The sequence below is a fragment of the Ipomoea triloba genome, chromosome 12, assembly GCF_003576645.1.
Source record: "Ipomoea triloba cultivar NCNSP0323 chromosome 12, ASM357664v1".
NCBI lineage: Eukaryota > Viridiplantae > Streptophyta > Magnoliopsida > Solanales > Convolvulaceae > Ipomoea > Ipomoea triloba.
In genome coordinates this window covers 26,886,913-26,905,840 of record NC_044927.1, presented here as the reverse complement: position 1 = coordinate 26,905,840, position 18,928 = coordinate 26,886,913, and the positions used below count along the sequence as shown (strand labels likewise).

Here is an 18,928-nt window from a genome sequence, read left to right as displayed (position 1 = left end):
AGAGGTGGCACGTGAGTTGCAATGAATGAAAAAATATTGCAAATTTTGTTGTGGATCGCGCATCGTTTTGTTAATAAAAACAAACGGATGAAACAGTCTCCGTTTCGCACAACTGCAATGCAATTTCCTTTTAACAAAATTGCAGTTCCAGACAGATGAAGCTGCCTCCCTTTCGCGCAACTGCAGTTCCCTTTCAAAATAAGTGCAGTATCAGTTCAACATAACTGCAGTATCAGTTCATGACCATAGTTCACAGTATAACAATTGAAAAAATATAGATTTGAAATCTCAAGGCGAGTCCACAATTCCAGATTTCCAGGTTTGATAAATTAGAGGAAGGTGTACTTTCCTTTTTGGGAATTATAACCTAACCTTCCCTTGAGTCCTTGATGTTGCTAAGGAAGGAAACATTTCAACTTTAGTTTTTTCTTTTTCAAAAAGAAAAATTAATTAAAAACAAAAGAGTTCTATTGCACATACTTTTAAATTCTACTCTCTTACTTCTACTCTCTAAGATGGCAAATAAACATTGGTTATTTTCATCATGTGGACCCACAGAAAAGTGTCTACATAAAAATAGGGAGTACAAATTAGGAGTATAAAATGGGAGTACACTAAGTATTTTCCTAAAAAAAAGATGGAGGAACTCACATACTAACATCATCAAAATTACACTTGCAAAAACTCTTCAAAATTTATAACTATTGAGGGTACTCTAAGGCCATCCATATCAATAGTTGTTGCTGGAGTTATTGTCAGAGATCATGCCATGTCATATGAGAGAAGAGAGGAGAGAGAAGATGGGGAGCTTCTGCAAGATATGGGAGCATGGAATAGTGAAAAAAAAAATGAGGTTGCTGTGCGCGTTGAGCGCCCACTCTGGCGCGTGCAGTGCACACGCCAGGTGGGCGCGTCAGGCGCGCCTGACAGAGTCTTTTCTATTTTATTTTTATAAATTATATTTATGTTTTTTTCTTTCTTCCATTTTTTTTTTCCTAATTACACTTACAAAAACTCCTCAATAATAGTGAAAAAACTCCATTGATAAGGATGTTGTAAGGACGTGTAATTTATGGGTGAGTTGCGACTGCGCCAGAACCCGAAGGTCCCAACAGTATCAAATCGAGTTTTAATGCCCAACAACGACGTAGGAACTTTATGCGAATTAATTTCGGCTACCTAGTCCGAAATGGGCTTAAATGGTTGCAAAGCAAGCAATAACGGCGTTAAATTTGCCGTCTATGGAAGGAATTCCAGGCAGATGAAGATGGGAAGCAATACCATACGTGCTTTTCACTCCAAACACGTGAACAAGAAATTGCTTTTTCTGACACCCACTTAACAACTCACTACATGTGATTGGATGGTGGATGGTGGATGGTTGTATTGTGGTAGCAGTAAAGAAAAGCAAAGGGAGTCCAAGTGATCTACAACGTACGTTCATCATCATGCCTTTGCAATCAAGAAATCACTATTATTACTCGCATGAACAGTTTAATTAATCATAAGAATAAAATTTGAAAAGAAAGACTATATAATGAGTCGGGTGTGAGGGACTACCTGGGTTGTAGATTCAACCTTTTTGGAAATAAAGAAATCACTGCTATTTTTAAATACTCAAAAGTCATTAGAGGAGGTAAATCACAAATTGTCTTGTCAGTCCTCAAGTTCACATCATTGTCGGTTCGCTTTGTGCATAAGAAATCTTCCTCTCTTTTGATTGGGGTCTCCAAATAACCCCATGTTTCAGTAGAACGACACTTTAAAGTGATCCATCAAACTCAGTTATCCCACGGGACGAAATCACTGCTATTTTTCAATGCTTTGCACTTTCTTGCATCTTGCTTGATGAAGCATTCAACCCACTTGGCCACTTTTATTCTATCTGTGTTGTGTTAGGTGTAGAATTGTGTTAGACTAAATAGGCCATTCCCCTGTACCCCACACACAACCCATTCAACTTATTCCAAATTTCCAATAGCTGCATTGTAGACAAATCCACCAAACGTGTCTTGTGTCACACGTCTCAATATTGTTTTACCTATACTGGGATATAATGGTTCCCCAGTCCCCACCAATCAAAACCTTGCAATTTTCTTCTTGGTAAAATAACAAGTTTATTGATAAAAAAAATTCAACTTGCATAAATTGCAATAATTTTTTTCTTCAAAATAAATGATCAAGTGAATAAAAAATGATAAATATAAAAGTAATTTACTCAATGCAAAGTTGCAAACCCTTCAAATTTCCCTTGACACCCAAACACACAAATTATATTGTAAAAAATGAAAATGAAATCCCGCATTGACAGTCAATTGATCACATGGGTGAAATTTGAAAAGAAAGACTAGAGATTGAATCTTATCTGCGACAGTGTGAGAGCAATCTTTCAAAGTGAGGGAGCTCCTTGTTTGCATAAGTAAAAATCTAGACTCTATGTTCAGCTGAGTTATCATGATTTACATCTTTCCAGATGCTCTATCGGACCGGGTTAGGAATTCAAGTATTCAACGATTTGAGAAGAAAAATGAAAATGGACTTAGAAATGGATCATTTAATTGAAGACATTAGCCCAATTTCATGACATTGGGTCATTAGGGCTTGGGCTGAAAACTCAGAATGTATAGAAATGTAGCCAATAAAGAAATAAAAATCCCAGCCATGCGTTTCCCCGCGGGTTGCGGGTCGGGTCTAAAATTTCCGCCGAATAGGCAAAACCCTTGATTGCTTGATACTGTGCTCAGGGTTTATCAATTCTCGCCGTCGCCAATTCAGCTGCCATTGTTCATACCTTCTTCCACTACAAATCTGCTTATTTCTTAAAGCTCAAGGGAGATATAGTATATATAGAAGTATAAAGAAGAAAGAGGATGGCGAACAAAAGACAGAGAGAAGCTCGAAAGCGTTTCAAGGAAGCTCATCCGGAGCAGTTCCCTACGCCAGAACCGACCCCGCCAAAAGACCCCAATAAGAAGAAAAAGAAGAAAAAGAGCAACTTCAAGCGCAAAAGACCCGATTCTGATGATGTTTCAGAACCGAATAGCAAGAAATTCAGGACATCAACGCATAAGAAGCATCCTCTTAGAGTTCCCGGAATGAAACCTGGCGAAAGCTGTTTCATTTGTAGAGATAAAGACCACATATCCAAAAATTGCCCCCAAAAAGCTTCCTGGGAGAGAAATAAGGTGTGTTTTTATTTATTCAATTTTTGTTGAAATGAGTATTACAAATAATATGCTCTATTGCATTCGAGTTTCTTCTTTCATACTAGGTTTTCTGTACTAATGAGCCATTTCTCTGTACTGCCACATGTTTGTAGATATGTTTGCTTTGTCGGAGACGTGGCCACAGTCTCAAGAACTGCCCTGACAAGAATGATGAATCTATGGATCAGAAATTGTGTTATAATTGTGGCGAAACCGGGCATTCTTTGGCAAAGTGTCCCAAGCCATTGCAGGAAGGTATATCAGCTTTTATTGATTGGCACTTAATTCTTTGTACAATGCCTTTTTGATGTATGTTTATCATTAAAATCTTTTACTAATAGTATGAGGCGGTTGCTCTTAAATTTGCATTTACTGATACAACACAAATACAGTGCTACTATTCTTTGCCCACAAAAGGCAAAATCACCCCTAAGTGCCCCACATCCCAGCCCGACAAGATTGTGGAGGGATAAATCACAATGATTCAGTGACCCATTAGGTGGTAGTACCATGCCTTGTGCCCTGGTGCTCACAAGGAGTCGTGAAACTCCCACACAGCTAGGCTCGATCCTGCATCCTTGGCTACAATCTGCCACCGGAGAATCAATTGAGCTACCTGTGTGGGCCAAATGCTACTATTCTTGCATAGTTGCATTGTGGAACTATGGTTGCTTAGTGTATCAAACTGTACAGAGGAAATTATTGTTCACTCTTATGGTTTGAAGTTGTAATCAGAAGAGCTTAACTTAGCACATTAATGCCATATAGTAGGATGTAAGACAGTTGTATCTTTTTTTAGAAGCATGTTTATGTACAAGTGAATTGGTAAAAATAAGTTGATATAGAATAATATCATAGCTGGATCTTTTATGGTTTTATATGTTGATTCTGTTTTTTCCACTTCCAACAATGCAGGGGGGACAAAGTTTGCCAGTTGCTTTATTTGCAAAGAGCACGGGCACTTGAGTAAGAACTGCCCCAAAAACACCAATGGGATCTATTGGAAGGTACATATGGATGTTTTTTAGAGCACCCCTATCAGCAGATCTTTTGGGGTTTATGTCAGATATTTTATGCCATGTATGAGAGAGAAATGAGGAAAGACAACTTTGGGGAGCTTCTGCAAATGTGGGTATATTGGAACAGTGATTGGCTGACAATTGGAGAGAGAAGGAAGCTTGCTGTGCGCGTATCGCGCACAGCGGCGCCCACTCGGGCGCATGCAGTGCACGCGCCCAGTGGGCGCGTCAGGCGCGCCTGACAGCTTCTGTTTATTATTATTATTTTTTAAATTTGATTTGTTTTAATTTTTTTTTTTCTCCCATCTCATTTTCTCTTTCCTAATCATACTTACAAAAACTCCTCAAATACCGCGAATTATCTCCACTACTAAGGATGCTCTTACTGTGATTGGATTGACAGTAAACTAGACCTTTTTAATTTCAGTTCACTGTACACTGAATCGTTCCACTTGCCAACATTTAGAGCATCATTATCAGTTGGGATATTTCGCGGTAATTGAGGAGTTTTTGTAAGTGTGATTAGGAAAGAGAAAATGGGGAGGGATGAATAAAAAAAACAAAACAAAACAAAACTGAAATTAAAAAAAAAAATATTAAAATCTGTGTTCTGTCGGGCGTGCACCGCACGCGCCCGCTGGGCGCCTGCTGTGCGCGAACACGCGCACAGCAGAGTTGTTCCATTGTCCCATGTCTGCAAATTTACTGTTCCATGCACCCCATTTTGCATAAGCAACCCACCCATTCTCTCTCTTCTCATTTTTGATTTCTCTCCCCTGCCATGTAGGCTTTGGACTGACATTATCCCCACCAATAACCATTGGTGGGGATGTTCTTATTTTCAGGGTGGTAGTTGCAAAATTTGTGGTGGTGTTACACATTTGGCCAAAGATTGTCCTAACAAGAACAGCAGAGCTTCCAGTGCAACCGATGCTTCCAATAAAAGATGTAAGCAATCTAGTACTTCATCTGTATAGTTTTTTGGGGTTAACATTTTACCTCTCCTATGATGCAATTTCCAAAAGGCATCTAGCAGTAAACTTTTCCAATCATAGAGGTTTTTCGAGGTTTTCAGTCTTGGAAATTTTGCACGAGAATCATTTCTATTTCTTCCAGTCATTCAATCTATAAGCTATTAGGATTATTATTGCATCCTTGGAAGATCTTGACTCTACTGATTCACTAATCACGACCCGGTGTTCTAAAATCATTGACTTTCCAGCTGAGAACACAAAAGGAATCCTCGTAACTGTCTATGTATCCATTTTATTTGTTGCACTTGCTAGAACTTTTCTGAGGTAGCCATAAATGGTGAACTGAGTATTTGCTTTACATGAAAAATGTGAGCCTAAAGATGTGCCAAAGTTTCCTATTAAGATGCTATAATTGGCTTAGATTTTCTCATGGAATTCTGATCATTTTGACTTGCTTTTGTACAGTTAAAATTGACGATACGCCTACAGGGCGAGTCACGAAATTCACTAGTGGTGATGATCTGGAAGATGACTTCATGATAGATGAAAGAAATGAAGACAGCAATGCTAAGTTGAAAAAGAAACAGGGACCAAAAGTTGTGAACTTTGTAGGTTGAAGTACTGAATCTCTGGTGAATGAACAAATATGAGTGTAATATTCTCTGAAATTGCAATTTTGAAATATTGTTGTATCTTCTCCTCATCTGCCTGGTTTATACAATTTGAGCTTACAAGGGAGGACAAGCCCTCTCTTTTATTTGTACTCTTCCAGGTGATGGTGTGATACTTCTTTTGGTTCAATTATCTCATTCAATTTAAAAGGGTATTTTAATAATAAAATTATAAGTAACGTCAAATTATTGTGGGATCATGATTCACAGAGTGCTGTGTGAACCATAACAAAAAAGTGCATTTTTCATATACTAAAAGTACATTATTTATATATTGAATGTACACTATACAAAATAATGTACTTTCAGTAATCAAATAATATATATTTCCTGAGTACATTTTAATATATTAAAAATACATTATTTGATAGTATCAACATAATGATATTTTTTTTTTTCAAGGAATCAAAATATTATAAAATAAAATATAGAAATTCTATCAAATATTTATTAAGTTGAGCATTATAATAATCAAATTTCGCTTTAAGTATTACTAGAGTTTAAGATTAGCTATATGCTAATCAAGTTGGTCGAACAGTTGGTATTAGCATTATTGGTTTGAGTCGATCAGACAACCTTCTTATAGTCTTTTTTTTGAATACCCAACCTCCTTATAGTCTAATTAGTTTATTTCCTTATAGTCATTTGCAGACCGATTTCACCTATAATGGTTGTATGTTTTTTTCGTAAATGAAAGAGTTTTAGTGATGTTTTAGTTTGTCATGGGAAAGTCAAATCGAATTAAAAAGTGCAATTAAGAGTCTGTCCTCCGATCCACTGGTCTTCCCCCCTTAATTGGTGCCATGCCATGAACTTCAAATAAAACATGCAGGGAGCAACAAATTAAAGAAACAAATATATACTAGGTGGTAATGGTGGACATGATCATATGTTGAATGACATATTCTCAGCCCTTTATTTTCTGCCTCAGAATTCTCTCATTCCCCGCAGATTTCTCCTGGCTTATATACTAGGTGGTAATGGTGGACATGATCATATGTTGAATGACATATTCTCAGCCCTTTATTTTCTGCCTCAGAATTCTCTCATTCCCCGCAGATTTCTCCTGGCTTATATACTAGGTGGTAATGGTGGACATGATCATATGTTGAATGACATATTCTCAGCCCTTTATTTTCTGCCTCAGAATTCTCTCATTCCCCGCAGATTTCTCCTGGCTTATAACCTGTTTCTCTAAATCTCTCATTCTTCCCAATATCTTCTACTCTCTCCTTTCTCTTCTCCCCCTGTGTCTTCCTCCCTCTGCACCCACTCTCACCTTCATCTTTGATTGCAAATTAAAACATCATGGTATCATCTCTACAAACATTCATTTTTTTTATTTTTTTTTTGTTTTGTTTCATTAATCTAACTTTTGCAGATTGTTTGGCATCTATATGCATATATCATATTGATTGTGATGAGGCATGCTTGACAGCAATCAATTTAAGCAATGCTAAGATCCATGGGCAGATCCCGAGGGGAGCAATAGGGGCAGTTCCCCCACCCCCCCTCCCCACACTATATATATATATACATACATACATATTTTCCTGTGAGAATTACGAATTAGCTATTGTACATCTGCAATTGTTGATACCTAATTATACATTAGGGCATAACTAATTGTTGATACATAATTACAATTATGTAACTATGCCTGATTGTGCAATTACTGATACTTGATTGTGTAATCACTGATACCTGATTGTAAATTATGAAGTATATAGTTAATAAATAGGTATGTTATGGTGTATGGGTGCATGCAGGCGAATGCAGCGTCTGGAATGCAGGTGGACGATGCGTGTAAGCTGAAGTTTTTGGAATTAAAGTCGAAGAGAAACTACAGATACATACTGTTCAAGATCGATGATCAACAGGTGGTGGTGGACAAGGTGGGCGGCCATGAAGAAAGCTACGCCGATTTCACCAGCGCTCTCCCTCGAGACGAGTGCCGCTATGCAGTCTATGATTTCGATTTCACCACCGACGAGAATTGCCAGAAAAGCAAGATTTTCTTCATCGCCTGGTACGATAACCCTAATCTGCATTCAAATCTGCAATATAATGCATGAATGACTGATCTGACCTAATTTGTTGCATTTCAGGTCGCCGGAAACATCAACGGTGAGGATGAAGATGGTGTATGCGAGCTCCAAGGATCGGTTCAAGACAGAACTGGATGGGATTCAATTTGAACTTCAGGCCACTGATCCTAGCGAAATGAGCCTTGACACCATTAAAGCTCGATGTCTCTAAATCCTCATCATCATATCATTTCTGCATCAATTCCCATTTTTTCATTGCGTTAATCTTGTTTTTCCCTTCTTAATTACATTGTTGTTCCCTTCTTAATTAGCTTGTTGTTTTTCCCTTTTTAATTTGAAGTTATACACTTATACAGAAAACTGTACGTGTAGCCTGTAATCTGTGAATCTGCGATGTAATACTAAAGCATCGCATTTCTCTCTACTCTTTGAAACCCAGCAACATATTTGTTGTCACTGATGCATAAAACTAAACATTGCTGGGAAATAGAGCAATCCCAATTAAGTTACTCGGCTATTGACTTTACAAGATGTGAAAATAATCTGTATTCATGGATATAAATGTACAAGTATATATACTGTACAATGAAGAGAGAATAATATAACTAAGTAGACCAAGATCGATGAGTATAGAATGAAATTGACGTCGCCATACCGGAAAGTTGATGGCAGTAAGCCGAGTGGGAAAGTGAGTAGGGGCATTCAATTGGGTGATATGGGCGGTTTTTGTACGTGATGGCCATTGGATCAAAAGGAAAAAAAATAGGAGAACTCGTAAGAGTATGAAGAGGCGGGAAAGTGAGTAGGAGCATACAATTGGATGATACGTGATAGGGAATATACTCTGAGTATACCGCCCTACGAAAATTATATGCGTGTACTATACGGGTATTGGCTCATCCCTATATAAGGGACCTTAGCCCTTCAAGTGGGGGACTTTTTCCTCTCTACTCTCTCCCTAGAAAGACCCTAAAAGGCCTAGCTCTCTCTCTTCTCTCTAAATATTCAAGATTAATCAATGAAGGAGATAGATTGAAGGCCAAATTTATGATCTACACATGCTTTACATACAATTCTGCTACATATTCTAGATACTCGCGTATATGGAAGAATTAACAATATCAATATGGGTGGTTTTTGTGATGGCCATTGGAACAAGAAACAAATAGGAGAACTAGGAGCAAGAAAAAAATAGGAGAACTAGGAGCAAGAAAAAAATAGGAGAACTAGGAGCATGAAGAGGCTCATACCATATAAGATGCGAAAACAATTTGTATTCATGCATACAAATGTACATGTATATATACTGTACAAGGAAGAGAGAATGACATAAAAGTCCTAGTCTAAAGAAACATAAATATAACTGAAATAAACTAAAACAAGCATATACTGTACAAGGAAGAGAGAATGACATAAAAGTCCTAGTCTAAAAAAACATAAATATAACTGAAATAAACTAAAACAAGCATAAATATAACTGCTTAACATACTTGATAACCACAATATTCTAAGTTTGACTTTTAGTAGCTAAGAGCAGTCTATTGGCATTGTTGGATTGAGTCGGTCAACCATGGGTATTGTTGGATAGAGTCGATCAACCATGGGTAACTTAAACTTGTTTACCTCTTTGTGATTCTTTGTCGACTATGATCACAAAACGAAACTTACCCAGTTGACACTCTCGGATAGCAGCCGCGAGTTTCTCTTGTCATTGCAAAAAATAACACAGCTTTGTTTGACCCAAATCCCAAGATGTATTGCAATGGCTATTGTTTGTGTAGGAAAAAGAATGATAACTACAAAATTACAAGTTCGACTCCTAAGAGACATATTAGCCTTCTTGATTTGAGCCGATCAACTATGGACAACTTAGACTAGTTCACCTCCTTGGGGTACTTTGCTGTCTAGGATCAAGTGATATGACAAGAGTCAAGCGCGACCCGTGTATTTGAAAGGCACCCTAGAATGAAATGAATTCTAATGCCATTTTCAGATCTCCAAAGCTAAGATAGATTAAACATTGCTCAGCATAGAAACAGTACATACATTAATAGTAAGTTTGATTCATTATCCATATAGGGCTATCAATACTACTACTGCTACTGCTACATTTCTATGTCTTAGGTTCTTGGTTCTCCCAGTACTTCTTCTCCCAATGCTCTACTTGCTGTATAGTAGAAGCTTTTTGTCTTAACCGCGAATCGAGCTCAGACTCATAGAACGGAATGGGAAGGAAGCACGGGTTTGTGATTTTTGGTCCTGACGCAAAAGATTCTAGCATGAAATCCTTCTGCAATCCATCTGCAGTACACGCTATTACCTCGGAGCAAAGTTCTCTCGCATTTTCAGGTATACTAGGCTTGTACCTTAGCAGCTTAGCGTATTGGTTCAAGAGATGAAACATGTAGTCGTACACGTAATCCATCTTCAAATCCTCTTCGACGAAAGCACTTGCAGCGTTACCAATCTCCTGCGCCTAATAATTAAGTAATGAATCAATTTAGTACTGCACTGTGTTATGGAATATATATTTGGTATATGGAATCTCTATAGATTAGGCAGTCTTAGGGATTTAGATAGGTAGAAGTCTTCTACCACCTATTTATAGGGCTTTGTATTCTCTTTTCTATACAACAATATATGACAGTATAAGACAACATATTCAGAAATCCTCTGCAAGCTGCACTATTATTTATTTTCTTGAAATTATTTAAGTGTACCTTTTTCTTGTGGCTGTTGCCCCAGTCGACTGCGAATTTGATAGACCTGCATGTGTTGTCGTCCCTAATAGGCCAGTAATGTTTTATGGGCATCAAACTTCTTGAGAAGAACTCGTAATAACGGGGCTTGACTAGTAACGTGACTGAATTACAAGCGAGAATGTTCTTTTGGCTGACAGACCACGCAGATCCTTCGATATAAATTTTATACCTGCAAGAAATTGTTGGGTCACATTCTGCAGTAACTGTTGAATTGCCAGACAGTATGGATAAGAGGAATCAGGAAAACCTTAAATTTCTGAAACATGTTAAAGTGGCAGTGGGGTAAAGGTAGTCAAAATGGCCTACCTATGTTTACACTGTTCTGTCAAGTCTGTGTTGTTGAATCCTTGTTCAGTTGCTTTGTCCCAATCCTGTAATATGATAAGATTCCTCAATCTTTTCGAAGTTCTAGAATCCATTAGTTTTGCTTTATTGTCACTTCAGTCCTAACACTTCTACAGACACCATAAAAATTCGAATATCATTAAAAAAAGAAAGGGAAAATTGCATTTTTGGGTTCTCCAATTATACTCGTGGTACAGATTTAGTTCATGAGTTATATGTGTGACCATCTTTAACCCTCAGTACAAAGTGGCAAGTTTAGTCCCCAAAGAACTAAAATCGCCACTTCTGGCATAACTTAGGGGTTAAAATGATCATGCATATAACTCAGAGACCAAGTCGGTTCCACGGTATAACTGAAGGACTAAAAATGCAATTTTCCCAAAAAAGAAATAAAGAAATTCTGCAATTCATCCATAGTTCCTTCTCTGATCGCCTTTCCCAACTTTTATAGCTATCACATGAACATGAACCAACAGTCGAGCAGCACCGCACCATAACCAAAACGCAAACAAGTAATACTACTGTTCTGCATTTGCACGAAGATACATTTCTTGCACGATAGTTGCTAGCCTAGTAAATGGATAAATGACTGCAAACACTTAAATTTTAATTACACAAAGGCGAGCAGAATGCATTATTAAAACTCACCAGAGTGTAAAGACGGGCATTCCAGTCCTGATTATCGGAGACATTGCACTTGAGGAACTTCATCCTTTTTTCAGTAACATCGGGATTACCTTTCCAGTAAGCATAGGGCTCCCTATCTATCCATGCTGCCTTTCTGTTCCCCGCGCTTAGGTCATTTAGCAAGTTGTCCCACGGCCTTAAATTGATTTCAGGCCTACCATTTTACGACAGCAGAAAGTCACATTTAGTTTCACTATCTCGGCTACAATCATATGATTTGGTTAAACATGGCACTTACCATCCCCAGAAGGACCAATCGGGGAAAGCTATATCCAGTGTCTCATCATCCCCACAATATCGAAACAAAGGCGGTGGAGCTGGAGAATTTGGGCCTCGATAATCGCTCGATTTGATGATTGGCCAGTCTACACAATCAAACATCAGGTCTAGATCAGCCACCCTACCAGGGTACCTTCTTAACAACTGCAGAATGCCCCATAGAGTAAAAACGTCCCTAGTTTGGAAGGCCTGTTTATATGTCTCTACATACGCCCTCCCATTCAATATTACCAGTCTGAAGTTAGCGGTCCGGTTGGCTCTCTCCACCATTTCCAAAGTTATCCCCGTCTCCCTCCAAGGTTTTAAATCTTCATAGATCCAGCGGAAGTACTGGGGACAATTATAAGCGATATCCGGAGGGGTTTCAGGAGGAATGTGGAAATCTGGTGGGTAGTACTTTTTAGGGCATGATCTTGTGAGTTTACCATAAAAGCAACTTATTGGAAATTCCCGGGTATCAGTAACAATTTTCTCATTTACCTTCAACGAAAACAAGAGGAAATAGTTAGCTCTTAGTAAAATATATAGTCATCCAATATCTTGATCAATTGCCAAAACAGCATGGATAAGGCAAAATTTTCTGACAGAACTGTTAACACATTATTCTTTTGAAGATTCATTAATATTCTCCACTTTCAACTGATAAGATAAAGTGTTGGGCAGAGGCCGGTGAAGGGCCAAGTCCAGCATCAGGTGGCTAGGAGATTGTTGGGTGAGGGCCTGAAAGGCCTAGTCAGCACCCTGCCACTCGAAAATGTGGAAGTATAAGGAAATAAAGTTGCGTCTTCGCTATTAGCAATAGCTTTTGGCATAAGCGCATGATCGTAACATAAAGCGTAATCAATAGTTTTGATCTATACTACCAACAATTATGTAAAATCACAAGAAAACTTACGGTTTCAGTTGTGCCTAGCATTGCAGCCCATATGTATAGAAAGAAGCCGAGGAGAAAGATGAAGGCGACACCAGAAATTATAACATTAGGCTTGTTTCCAACATAGTGAAGGCGGAACCTCTCTGCACTATGATGTCTATCACCTCCGTGCCTATGATGCCCCTGCATACTATTCCCCAACCGTGTTCTCCACCGTCTCAATGGGGCTATCCAACAGCACCAATTACGCCTATTCAAAGCCCCCTAAAACGACCCTGACATCGAAACACAAACCATAGATAAAAAGCCTTAGTTGAAGCCTGTTTCTTGGCAGGTCAATTTTCACTCTCTCTTAGGATTAGTATTCTATTCAGGGTGCCATTCTTCTTTGTATTATCAACATTTCAATGAATTAATCATGTAATTAATTAAAGCCTGTGTTTTACTTGTCAGTTACCTGCTAAGTGTTCTTGATCTTAATCATTCTTGAGTAGAAAAGGCAAAAGATTCAATTTCCCAATATCAAACATAAGTTTAGGATAATACATTGATCATGCAAGAACAGAAGATTTAAGGTTACTTAAGTCTAGGATAATATAATCCAATGATCATGCAAGAACAGAATGTTGAGCATATAATATATAAACATAAATGTGCAATTCAACTATCAGCTTAAACTTTTAGGTTCTTAGCTTCAGGATAATACATGTCTGATCTATCATGCAAGAACAAAACACCAAGGTTTAACCATCAAGAATCACATATAATTTACTTGTTAATTTCAAGGATCTTCAAAATACCCTCTGTCATTCACAAACAGCACTTTATTTTTCTGGGATTTATATCAGAAACAAACAAATTTCAGGATAAGTAAATTAAAAAAGAAAAATTTAGGCTTGGGGTTACTCAGTTTCTTCTGATTCTGATGGCTCATGTACAGCATTCTTTAATTAGCTGCTTCTGTTCTTCATCTTTCCCTGTCTTCTGTTTGTGTTGCTGGACAACAGAAATTTGATCCTGGGAAGTCGAGAAGTGAGCTATTTTACCTCTGTAAAACCAAATAATTCAGTAAATTTTTCTGAATTGTTAAAAATTACTACAATTTTTACAGATCTCTTTCTCCGCTTGTCGGTAAAATGGGCAGATGCTTTTATGGTGGCCAAGCAATCTTTAACTATAATCTTGGGGTTGTACTGGTTTGTAGGCTAGTGAAAAAAAGTACAATAAAATTATATTTTTAAATAAAAAATACTTGCAAGAAAAGGAAAAAAAAATGAGATTAGAAATAACCACAATTCAGTTCTAATTGAGTTGGAATCAAAATTGGAACCATACATATGGTTTGACTTTCGGTTTCTTTGATTTACATAAGACTATAAGAGTTGGCATGGAGCAGCGATTTGAAGATGTGTTTTTAATTAAGCGTCTTGTTGGTAAACAACTACAAAGGAGGGTAACTCATAAAGTCATAACTGATTAGTTCAAATTAAGAATTCCAATAACTCGCTCCCTAAGAAATCAAACTAGAACGTCGATTCCAATTCTAAAAAAAAAAAAAATACATTCAAGTTTTTTTTTTTTTTTTAATGATTAACTTAAAATTCTAAATGTTTAATTTTAAAGTTGTTTTAGAACTAATAACTCTTAAAAAATTCAACTTGAATCATTTCAAAAAATATAAATTGAAAATCTAAAAAAAAAAAGAAAAAAAAAAAAAGAAAGAAAGAAGCCAAGAAGACTTTGTAATTTTCCACATGCTATCATGCATAAATCGACAAATTATACCGTGGAACATGATATACTTCGCATTGTATATCTTAATTTAAAAATAATCTTCAAATTATGTATCTATAATTGATACATTTTGTACATGCAGTTGACAATTTATGTACCTGTAACTATCATATTATATGTCAATAATTATCATGTTATTTGTTTACATCTAAAAAAACTTTTAACTAGTACTTTTTGTATAAGGCTTCACAATGCAATATGAATCTTGGTCCATGAGATAACAATCGATAGATATTACTAACTGCTTCTGGTTGAGACGTCAAATCAACGTATGGGAACAATGCAATTAAAGAATGCAATTACCATTTGAAGGCCATATAGTTTAGAGCTAAGCTACGCATTGACTTTAATTTGTATTTACATACTTTTTGTCATACTTTAGTTAACCTATTCCTTATTGGGTTAATCAAAATATCAAATAAAGTAGTGATACAAATCAGCAAAATTTATCTAATGTATATTTTGTATATTTTTTTAATATTGATTGTAAATTTTGTATTGTCATTTGTGTAGTATGTAGTAAGTATATGATAATAATAGTTACAAATAATTTGTTTGAAATCTATCATTATTGGAATAATACTTCATTGCGTTATGTTATTTGGATGAATCATTCGGTTGGTATATATTGACGTATTCTACAACCAAATACGGAGTATAATATAATATAGGAGAGTTTGGATTTGGCACCACATACATTTAAAAAAAAAAAAAAAACTAACTAATGGATTTTTTTTCCATTTTATTGAAAAATTCAGCTATCTAAAGGCATACTCGGGATGAAATCTGTCTTGCGACCCTAATCATCAGTAAATCGATCATCACAATGAGGTAAACAAGTTTAAGTTGCTCACAAGTCACAACTGACCAATTCAAACCAAGAAGGGAAATAAGTAGCGCCCACATGGAATCAAACTTTGAATCTTGTGAGTTTTTTTTTATAAATAAAAATAAATTATTGGTTTTAATTTCAGGTATAAATCTTTAATTTGTATATATTTGTGTTAATTATCTAATTTATGTTAGGCCAATTATATTAACACCAACGGTCGCAAAATGGTGTGGTTCATCTTATTAACTTGTATTGGTGCTAATTAATTATATTTATAAATGATCAAGGGGTGACACCTTTCTTGAACCACATTAGTTTGAAATTGAATGAAAATAAAATAAATTATTTGAGATGCATAAGTTTTTTATATTCTTGAAAGTGCCAAAACACATTATTGACAATTGTTATATGAATATTTATTTCGAACATCATAATAATGATGATGGTCACTATATATATATTTAATTCAACACAAACAAGGTTGTCGTCCTCACAACATATTATTACATGTTACCAAAGTTAGCGTCGAGCTCATTAACATATTAATTAATTAATTAATATTATATTATTTTACTAATTTTAAATATTTGTTAGCATTATATTTTTCCGTCATAGCATATGTTTATTAATATTATATTTTTAGTTGAACCCAATTTGAAATTTGAAATTTGAAATTTGAAATTTGAAATGGAGCTACTTACTAATTATAAGTATATATGATCTATAGCATATGATAATGAAAATCGTCATCATCATTTTAATTAGTAGTTCAATCTGCTTAGAGATCATACAAATCATTATGCCAATTAAGAATAGGGATATACCGTCCCGAAATGAGTGACCAAGTAGGTGAAATATAATCATTATTGTACTTAAAGATTACAAGTTCGATTCTTGTTAGCACTCTTAATTTTTATCTAGTTATTACACAAGGGTTGCCCTCCTAATGTGGTTTAATAACACATAAGACATTTTAATATATATTAACATATTATTTGATCACTATTTAAGAGTGTATGTGTATGGTCTCACATTGTGACGCTAGCCTGGATACCCGCAACCATATGCAATATCCAAGTTTGTACACGGAATAAACTCGTAACCCTTAGCTTAATGGCAAAAGACCTCATCAAGTAAACTAGTTTGGATTGCCAATTGTTCACCTATTCAAACCAATTAAAAAGTCCAATAACCAAAGCAGGTCTGGAGTTAAACTTAAACTTTATAATTACTAAACTAATAATATAATCGGATAAACTTGACTAAGATTGCATTCAACATAGTATTTATTCTTAAGTGTTGAAATTGAAGTGGGCAAAATGTGATGCGGGGCTTGGTGGTATAGGCCGGCCGGCGTGATGAAGGGTGTGGGCTCTTCCATTTCGAATTGCAAACACAATAATGGCTGTTTTGTGGTTGACTGATTAGTGGTCTCATCTGGTGGCGACCTAAGTGAATTAAATAGTACTTCGCACCACCTTTAATTTGTTGTTAAACATAATTATTACCAAAACCCCAAAATATGGTTACCAAGACCACATCACCTCTCATCCTTCAATATATATAGTGCCGCTCCCCCTTTCACATCTGATCTTCATCCCAAAAACACTAGCTAGCTAGGGTTGATCTAGCTTCCAGCCCACAACAACATTAATTAGATCACAGCAATTAAGTTTCAGGATGTCTGTAAGTGCTCTTTTTAATTTGTATGTGTTTTTGTTTTGTTCAATTCGCAGCAATAAAATGCAAATGTGACAATAATGTGAGTGGATTTTCAGTGTTATATATATGTATTTTGCAGATGGTGGTGGTTAGAGTTCCAACCCTTGATTGTGATGGTTGTGCTGCCAAGATTAGAAAAGCTCTTCTCAAGCTTAAAGGTAATTCACTCATTCCATTTATGCCCGGGGTTACATGCGACTGTTGAGATAGTCTTACATTGAAAAATTAAAAATAGTGAGAAAGTTCAATTTTTGTTGACGAATATTGTTAGCTTGAGCTTAGTTGAGTTCTTTGTGTGCAGCAGTAGTATATTAGTATTTGTTGGGTGGAGGCCACTAAAGACTAAGTCTAGCTAGTACGTACCTGATGGTTAGGAATTGTTGGGTTGAGACTGGTAAAAGACTTAGGGCTAAGTCCAGCACTGCACCTAGTGTCTCGAATAGTGTGATGATAATTGCTTTTTTGCTATTAGCTATAACTTTTGATGTAAGTGATAATAAGCCCGTGATCCTGACAGTATTGAGTCTTGAAGTTATATTAGTTCAACTTACCTTCTCATGAGTGTAAGTTTAAGTTTAGTTCAATTTACCACCTCGTGAACTCAGATCGACTCAAAATGGGGAAGGGGGTATCCTTTGTTATGTAGGGGTGGATGACGTGGACATAGAGATGGAAATGAAGAAGATCACGGTGAGAGGATACGGTTTGGAAGAAAGGAAAGTGGTGAAGGCTATAAAGCGAGCAGGGAAAGTAGCGGAGCCATGGCCGTACCCGGTGGGGTCCTCACATTTGGCTTCCTTCTACCGCTATCCTACTCAGATCGCCGCCCATTACTACCAGTCCATGATCTCCTCCTCCGCCGACTTAGCCGCCCCCGCCGTTCACGCGTTCTTCCACACTCCGGCACTTTACTCCGTCGCGGTGGCGCCGGACGAGGCTTTTGCCTCTCTCTTCAGCGATGATAATCCCCATGCATGCACCATTATGTGAAGTATATTATCCTAAACTAAATCATTTTAATTTTTTTTCAGATCATTTCAATAGAGTTTAACTCTTATTGGGAGAAACTATTAAGTTAATTAATTTGATTTTTTAAAAAAAAAATATGAGTAGAGGTTTGTTTGATCGTCCCCAAATGTTATCATTAAAAAAACATGTACATCCCAGAAAAAAGATATATAAGTTTGTATCATTATGAAATTAATATTTCATACACTAAATTTTGTGTTTAAAAATTAAATGTACTAATATGTGCAATAATTTACTATTATTTATGTCGCTATTAATAGTGACAATGTATTTCTCTACATCGGTGAAATATTAAAATGTACAATTAACAAATTAATCTAAGGGTCGATTTGAAAACTTGAAAAACGTTTTCTAAAAAAAATAATTTATTTTTAAAAAAATTTTAATTTTCTAGTGTTTGGTTAAATGTCATAAAATTATCTTTTCTTATTTGACTGAAAGTTAAAGAAATTATGTTCTTTTCTCTGTTTGATTTAATTTTCTTGAAAATTAACATATTTGTAATAATAATAATAATAATATGTGATAATGGTGGTGGTATTGGTACGGTGTTGGTGGTAGTGGTGTTGGTGATGGGTTGATGGCAGTGGTGGTGGTGGTATATATGGTAGTGGTGATGGTGATGATATGGGTGGTAAGGTAGTGGTATCAAGCTAAGACTTCTGAAGATCAGTGCACATAAAGAA

At 36.2% G+C, this 18,928-nt stretch overlaps 3 protein-coding genes across 4 annotated transcripts; 2 read left to right on the top strand and 1 right to left on the bottom strand.

The window, feature by feature from the left end:
* Positions 1 to 2,681: 2,681 nt before the first annotated feature.
* LOC115998167 lies at positions 2,682 to 8,285 on the top strand. Its single transcript, XM_031237658.1, has 6 exons — positions 2,682 to 3,185; positions 3,320 to 3,461; positions 4,122 to 4,213; positions 5,071 to 5,196; positions 7,640 to 7,899; positions 7,979 to 8,285. Exons 1-6 carry the CDS (start codon positions 2,871 to 2,873, stop codon positions 8,127 to 8,129), a joined length of 1,086 nt encoding a protein of 361 aa, XP_031093518.1. The 5' UTR covers positions 2,682 to 2,870; the 3' UTR covers positions 8,130 to 8,285.
* Positions 8,286 to 9,912: 1,627 nt separating this feature from the next.
* Positions 9,913 to 14,020, bottom strand: LOC116000028 (O-glucosyltransferase rumi homolog). Of its 2 annotated transcripts, XM_031240020.1 has the most exons (8): positions 13,975 to 14,020; positions 13,772 to 13,882; positions 12,887 to 13,140; positions 11,951 to 12,471; positions 11,674 to 11,866; positions 10,987 to 11,051; positions 10,639 to 10,849; positions 9,913 to 10,394 (listed from the first exon to the last, which is right to left on the bottom strand). In XM_031240020.1, exons 3-8 carry the CDS (start codon positions 13,052 to 13,054, stop codon positions 10,032 to 10,034), a joined length of 1,521 nt encoding a protein of 506 aa, XP_031095880.1. In that variant the 5' UTR covers positions 13,055 to 13,140; positions 13,772 to 13,882; positions 13,975 to 14,020; the 3' UTR covers positions 9,913 to 10,031. The 2 variants fall into 2 exon arrangements, with proteins under 2 accessions (XP_031095880.1, XP_031095881.1); XM_031240021.1 differs by lacking the exon at positions 13,975 to 14,020 and having other exon boundaries at positions 12,887 to 13,129; positions 13,772 to 13,921.
* A 1,543-nt stretch (positions 14,021 to 15,563) lies between these two features.
* On the top strand, positions 15,564 to 18,203 carry LOC115999605 (heavy metal-associated isoprenylated plant protein 31-like). Its single transcript, XM_031239446.1, has 3 exons — positions 15,564 to 15,585; positions 17,228 to 17,371; positions 17,860 to 18,203. Exons 1-3 carry the CDS (start codon positions 15,564 to 15,566, stop codon positions 18,201 to 18,203), a joined length of 510 nt encoding a protein of 169 aa, XP_031095306.1.
* The last annotated feature ends 725 nt before the right edge of the window (positions 18,204 to 18,928 follow it).

Bases quoted from the DNA above. Each gene is read 5' to 3' on its own strand.
- LOC115998167 (XM_031237658.1), top strand. From the start codon at position 2,871: ATGGCGAACAAAAGACAGAGAGAAGCTCGAAAGCGTTTCAAGGAAGCT. The intron at 3,186-3,319 runs GTGTGTTTTTAT...ACATGTTTGTAG, and splicing joins CTTCCTGGGAGAGAAATAAG to ATATGTTTGCTTTGTCGGAG. The intron at 5,197-7,639 runs GTATAGTTTTTT...GGGTGCATGCAG, and splicing joins AGCAATCTAGTACTTCATCT to GCGAATGCAGCGTCTGGAAT.
- LOC116000028 (XM_031240020.1), bottom strand. From the start codon at position 13,054: ATGCAGGGGCATCATAGGCACGGAGGTGATAGACATCATAGTGCAGAG. The intron at 11,867-11,950 runs GTAAGTGCCATG...GTAAAATGGTAG, and splicing joins GATTGGTCCTTCTGGGGATG to GCCTGAAATCAATTTAAGGC. The intron at 10,395-10,638 runs GTACACTTAAAT...CTTAATTATTAG, and splicing joins GCAACAGCCACAAGAAAAAG to GCGCAGGAGATTGGTAACGC.
- LOC115999605 (XM_031239446.1), top strand. From the start codon at position 15,564: ATGGAATCAAACTTTGAATCTT. The intron at 15,586-17,227 runs GTGAGTTTTTTT...TTCAATTCGCAG, and splicing joins GGAATCAAACTTTGAATCTT to CAATAAAATGCAAATGTGAC. The intron at 17,372-17,859 runs GTAATTCACTCA...TTTGTTATGTAG, and splicing joins AGCTCTTCTCAAGCTTAAAG to GGGTGGATGACGTGGACATA.